Source organism: Bidens hawaiensis, unplaced genomic scaffold (genome assembly GCF_021521415.1).
Source record: "Bidens hawaiensis isolate Kalapana, Puna unplaced genomic scaffold, B.hawaiensis_p1.1 tig00004478_1, whole genome shotgun sequence".
NCBI classification, from domain to species: Eukaryota; Viridiplantae; Streptophyta; class Magnoliopsida; order Asterales; family Asteraceae; genus Bidens; species Bidens hawaiensis.
Window position 1 is genome coordinate 1348839 of NW_027491271.1, and position 6622 is coordinate 1355460.

At 35.7% G+C, this 6622-nt stretch overlaps 1 protein-coding gene across 1 annotated transcript; it reads right to left on the reverse strand.

Moving 5' to 3' along the window:
• Nucleotides 1-1720: 1720 nt before the first annotated feature.
• LOC143626705 (uncharacterized) lies at nt 1721-5651 on the reverse strand. The gene is made up of 12 exons (XM_077096698.1): nt 5132-5651; nt 4789-4926; nt 4646-4727; nt 4486-4562; nt 4149-4264; nt 3939-4047; nt 3730-3846; nt 3551-3642; nt 3326-3474; nt 3149-3240; nt 2902-3045; nt 1721-2813 (listed from the first exon to the last, which is right to left on the reverse strand). The coding sequence occupies exons 1-12, from the start codon at nt 5330-5332 to the stop codon at nt 2667-2669; spliced, it is 1464 nt and encodes a 487-aa protein (XP_076952813.1). The 5' UTR covers nt 5333-5651; the 3' UTR covers nt 1721-2666.
• Between the last annotated feature and the right edge of the window lie 971 nt (nt 5652-6622).

Sequence of the window (6622 nt, forward strand, 5' to 3'; positions counted from 1 at the left end):
GTCTTGCGGGTCCAACTGGGCTCTGCTGGGACCTACCTCTTCAGGTATGCAACCCTTTAACCTTACCTTTCATTATCATATCCATACATTTAATACCATACATATCATAGTCGTACATACTTCCTTATTCACATACACATATCATACATACTACACTATACTTGCCTTAACAATACGTGCAATACCCGAAGGTCGTTCACGTACTGTCAAGCATACTTACATACTATCACAATCATCATCTAGACATAGACTTACCATTTAAGATAAGTGTATTAACATTCACATCGAGTATGCACACAGCCCCGAAAACATAACAAGGAAACGAGGCTAGAAACTCACCTGAACGCGGTTACGTTCACCGTTTAACGTTATTTCTTTCTTGAGTTGTGCACGGCTAACTGTATAACAATTACATGTATCAATCCACTGTCGCTATCTATATTGTGTTTCTAGTTCAATTATAACTCACAACGAACGGGGGTCCGGGGGCAACGCCCCTGGCAGCGGGGTTCTAGGGGCGGCAGCCCCTAGCGGGGTCCAAGGGGCAGAGCCCCTGGCTGGGGTTAAGCTGTATTAACACATTTTCCATTAGGATTTTAATTTATTATTTAATTCACTAAATCCTTCGCCATAACGAATTAAGCCTAGTTCGTTAGCTAATTCGTTACCTTTTATGATCTGATTCGTTAGTCTGGTTCGTTGTCTCATCATAGCGAATTGGAGCGTGACGAACCACCTGATTCGTTACCTAGTTCGTTATCCAAGTTCGCTAGCCTACTTCGTTATCCTAACGAATTGGGCGGGTAATGAATCACTTGATTCGTTATCTGATCATAACGAACTGGGCAAACTGATTCGTTATTTGGTCATAGCGAATTGGTGAACTAATTCGTTATCTGATCATAACGAACTGGGATAATCAATTCGCTACCATATCTTAACGAATTGCACAATCTTATCCAGACTTTGACTCATGGGGTCAAAGTCAAAATCGTCAAGAACACCCACAGTCAACCTAAGCCAGATCTGCAATTAAACCCTCAAATCTTAACGAAACATCCCGATTTGGGTATCAAAGAACTCGGAATTCCAGCGCCAACAAACCCCAACCATCAAACCTTTTGAATACTACGTTTTTAAAGGTCCGATTTAAGCAGATATATATACGGCCTTTTTACCCTCGATTAACCTATCAAATGTTGATGAAATTCAGTAGGATTTGCTTTGTTGGATTCGTTTTTACCATATGTATACAGATCTAAGATTTCCTAGTTGAATCCGAACCTAAATAAACGATTTTCGATTATAAACGTACCTTAAACAAGTCGAACTACGAACACGAGCTGGTCTTTGATGTGGGTTCGGTTCGTCACAACGTTCCAGCACCAACAAGCTCGGTTTTCGCCTTCGAATCTTGGTTTGGGTTTGTGTGTGTTTTCCAAGGTGTAGGCTATGGTGTAGAGATGGATAGAAAATGAAAAGGTTTAGGGTTTAAGGGGTATTTATACTTCCTTAAGCCCATGGACCTAAGGCTCATTCCATCTTTTAAAGTCCAAGCCTATCCTCATATAGTTTATTTATCTAAACCGACACACGACACATTATAAAATAAATGAAATTTCATCTATTTATTAAAATCAAAAGTAGGATGTTACAACGTGGTTCAGTCTAACCTAACTGACCTATGCCCACAAGTAATTAAAACGAGGAATTTATTATTGCTACACTTTGTACCCTCGTGAAGGCAAAAAAGGTAATATTGTTTATAAAGGCTTGGATCAAGCCTACTAATGGTTTCGAATAAATGCTCATAGTTCAAGATCTACAGCAAAGGAACGATCTTGATTAGGGTGTGAATGTGATGATAATCCCATTCATTGTTTAGTTATAATGCCTAAGGATCGTAGGGTAAATATTAGAAACCTATGCTTTATATGCAATAAAATGATTATGTTATTTTGTAGGGTCAATTTGTAATAAATAAAACTTGATAACTACCAAATTTGATTTGTCGATCATATGCATATGTTTGAATTGATGCAACGCTACAAACACGTGGTTCGATGGGTATAAAAGGGCCGATCAACATCATGAATAAACAACACTTATCATCAATAAAATTCTTGTTCATACTAACTTTTTTCTTCAAGTTCATAATTAATTGTTGTGATTCGTTCAATTCTGGACAACAAGGTCTAATCGGGTACATATTGAGTGTTTCACGGTTATAACTAAAACTTTTGGGATTTTGAAGGACTAATATGTGACGTTGACGCTTTTTTAGGGTGCGAAGGTAAATAATGTCTTTCTTGGATATATGGGTTACGCCATCTCTATGGATTTCTTTTTTTTAATGGAGAATTTTGACAATTTATAATGGTTTGTGGGTAAGAGGTGAAAATTTCTGGGTGTTCTGTAAATCCCATTCACGGAAGTGTCCTACGTGGCCATGTTCCATAAATCCCATTCACGGGTCCGTGAATGCCATTTGCGGAACTCTCTTCTCTGTTAAATATTACTAACACCGGTCCAAATTTTTGAATTAAGATATGGCATGGAAGAGAAGTAGAAAACGAAATTATACTAAATACACTACATAATTTCCAAGTTTTTACAAGCACGTACATATTTCTCAATACCCATTTATATAAAGTACAAACATGGTTTTAAAGCTTCCAATATATACCAAGTTTGTGCAATATGCCTGAAAGCACTCCCCAGAACGTAATCTCAGCAAATATCACGTATAAAAGCGTCCCAACTCGATCAGAATTCCATACGTCAATGAAAACATGATCTTGTATCCAGTTTACCTAAATATCAATAGTATATATGCCATAAAATGAGCTAGAAAAGTTAATATTAGCTAACAAAAACTTAGTTGTAGGATGACTATGTTACCAGATTATTATCGGCATTCTCATAGTACCATCCGTTTACAAACCCTGCCAAGATGCCTTGTGCCCCCAGTACAAAAACCAACATAGCGTTCATTCCAATCCATTCAAAGAGCAAAAACGGAGTCCGTTTTCCCCAAACATCAATCTGTGTAAATTATCATTAAAAAACTCACAAATTAGAGTTTGTCTTCTTTTTTATTTATTGTTCACTGGAAGAGAGGTGAGTAACAATGGGAAGTTATCCTTACAAGGATGTAAAAAGCTGAGAATACAATTCCGGCAGCTCCTGCCGTGAAACAAACATAGCTGATACTATAGAGTTGCTTGTTTATAGGAATTGCTACATAATAAATTAAACATACAGAAAATGTTTAGAATTTAAAAAACAGATCAAATAACTAAAGTTCTAAATATTTAAAATATACCATCAGTAAAATGTAGAAGAATTGCAATGATCAACAATCCAAACCCCATTGAGACCCATTGTTTCAATCTCTCTGCATGTCCCTTGAAGTGGATCAAGACATGCCCATAGTGAATGCCAATGACACCAGATAGAATTGCTGAGATTGAACTATAAAAAAAAACAAATCTTGCTTATATTTTTTATACAATAAAAAATATATATATTTGCATCCTTCTATGTGTACCTTAGTAGGCCTTCGGGTTCGAATGGAGCTCGACACCAACTGGGGGCGTCTGGACGAAGAGGACCAGATTCTGGATAGCTAAGAGTGCAAGCCTGTGATATAATTTAAACCAGGTAATTAAACTTCATAAATGTCCACAAGTGTAAGTGATTGTTTTAATTAATATATGAAGAGCGAACCTTTAATCGAATCCATACAGGTTGTGTGTACAGATGATTGATGCCCCAAACTTGTCTGTCAACATAGCCAACCGCGTTACAAGCAGGACCAAGATGCCCTCTCATACCACACTCAACCTTAAAGAACAAACACAAGATTTAGCTCTTACATAAAAACTTATTTTGCATTTTTTGAAGTACAATAAATCATATATGTAGTTCAATCTTACCGTGAAAGTCTCGGACTTATGTTCATGGTGTATTGTAAAACTCCAATTGGGAACATATAGAGTGAAGGTTGTGATCATGTAAATAAGAAACGCAATGAACCCTCCAAGCCTGATTTCACACCCGAGATACAAATAAATTGACAAAAATACCTTCAAGAAAAAATTAATTACATACATAATTTGATGAATGGTGGATATGTTAAGATTTACCATTGCCATCTATAAGCTGAAAAAATGGAGAAATGTCCTGGCTCTATGGCTGTTGGTCTAAGCTTTGTCGTGAAAGTTTCGATTAGAGCTACAATCATATACACTAATGCGATTCTCTGCGAAAAACGACGACATTATCCTTAGTTGGTCATGAGCATGGCAGACCCAAATGTTAGATACTGATGCTAAGTGACCCAAAGTGCTATACTGCTATCTAGTATCTGGTTCTCATGTTTTATGTGTAATCTACTAATATACGAAGAGTAACTTCGATTCATCACACATATTCAAGAATTAGGGGTCGCATCAGGGTTTCTATTGAAGAGAATAAGAGTACCTGAAGGATGCCACACCATCTAATTTTCTTCATGTCTACTCCATAATCCAAATCATCAGGTGCATGAGAGTACCCTCCTGTAGTAATATTCAATCCGGTTATATCATCACAAGAATATTTGACGCAAAATGACCAAAACACCCTTTCAAATCAAGACTACCTTGCAATAGAATTCCCCAAAACAACATCTTCAATGTTCTTATGATAATCTTTCTCACCGCGTACTTCATATTTGGAACTCTCTGTATAGGACACAGATCAGTTAAAAAGTAACAAGATGACAAGTGTTTTAAGTAACTTTACCTTGAGAGCAAGTGCAATTGCCACACCAACAATGAAGAGAAAGAACGGCATCACGAAATCAGCCAAGGTACACCCATTCCATGGTGAATGATCTATTCGCTCGTATACGCCTCCAGCGTCATCTACTAATATCATTAGCTGAAAGAATTCAAACAAAATGATTTTTTGTTTACTTCTTTATATTATTCGCAGTTTACTTTAAATTTTCATTTTCTTTCACACTTTTGCAACCGAATTTTTAACGGTCACAAATTGTGACTATTTTGGGAACCAGTCAATAAATTTGCGACCTTTTTTCGGGTCATAAACGCACAGTTTTTTAGTAGTTACTCGTAGAACTTACTACAATGGTTAAGCCTCGAAACGCATCCAAAGTCGCAACCCTCTTACTTGTTTTCTTCAACAAAATCGGGTTTTCACCACCGTTGTCATTTGTTGTCGTCTTGTTCTCGTCTACACTTAGCTCCGTCGCTTTAGCTTCGGGTTTTTCATGATGGGACCCTTCTTCCAGTTTCTTCGGATCCTCCATGCCAACCAAACTCATCTCCTTTCTCTCTTTTAATAAGAACTTCCCTGTTTACTTAGCATACACACGACAGACATATATATAGAGACAATCACACGTACATACATAGGCCAACAATGATTTCTTTTTAAATTAAGGTTATTTAACAAGAAGATACAAATATGTGCCGGCCATCCTAATGATCAATTATGTTGAATGTTTTGATAAAAAAACAAAGAAAAAAATTCCAAAATATTGTTCCATTGTCAACAGGTAATGGACAGATCAAGCTGCTCATTAGTTAATTATTGTTGGATACTTGTTTTGGATTCCGGTATCCGTGTACGTATTTATTTATGGACTCATACGGCTTTCTCTAACCGTTAATTAAAAGTTTTGTTTTGGAACAACTTAATTGGTTTTAATATGTATTTATGTTTTTGTGTTGTCCAAAGTGATGAACCTTGATTATTATTATGTTTAATGTTTCAATAGAAAAGTGAAAATTTAGCCGCCCAAATTTTTATATATTTATAGTGGTTTAGCATGTATTAAAATATAGTTTTAGAATCATATTAAGGTCAAAAGCATTTACTATTTCAAATATTAATCTTGCTAATAGAATCGGTTTAAAGATGGTGAGTTATTTTTTTTTATTATTATTTTTTTTAATTGACAACATGACATAGGGAATTCATAGAAACATCCAAACGATTTACAATGAAGTGGCAGGTAAGCGGGCAACAAGCTGCGCCGCAACCCCCTTTTGGATAGCAAACCCAATCCGACTAAAAACAAAGTTTTGATTCTTATAGGCTGATACGTTACTATACACAACTTTCTGAACCCTATTCAAAAGGTCCACGACATCCGGAGCTAAGAAACCAAAAGTGTCAAAGGCGAAAGGGATAAACACGTGTTGATTCTCCAAACAAGCTCTCTCGTGAGTTATTAGTTTATCATTTCAAACACAATTATTTTCATAAACATTCGCTACTAACTAATAAGTATCACTAACATTAAGTTATGTCAGAAAAAAGTTGGTGAGTTATGAGTTTATCATTTCAAACACAATTATTTTCATAAACATTCGCTACTAACAAATAAGTATCACTAAGGGCATGTTTGGGATTTCTTATTTACACCTCCTTATACCTTATACAAGAAATTTTTCATAAGTTACAAAATCCTAACTTATGAAAACTCTTTTTTCCTTCTTTAAAAGGTTTAATAAGTTATATTACCTAAACACTATTTTAATCTATAAAAGTGAATAAGTAAAATAAAAATGAATAAGTTATAAGGGGGTAAAAATAAGGAAATCTAAAC

Bases quoted from the DNA above. Each gene is read 5' to 3' on its own strand.
- LOC143626705 (XM_077096698.1), bottom strand. From the start codon at position 5,332: ATGAGTTTGGTTGGCATGGAGGATCCGAAGAAACTGGAAGAAGGGTCC. The intron at 4,927-5,131 runs GTAAGTTCTACG...GAATTCTTTCAG, and splicing joins TTCGAGGCTTAACCATTGTA to CTAATGATATTAGTAGATGA. The intron at 3,643-3,729 runs GTTCGCTCTTCA...ATTATATCACAG, and splicing joins CTGTATGGATTCGATTAAAG to GCTTGCACTCTTAGCTATCC.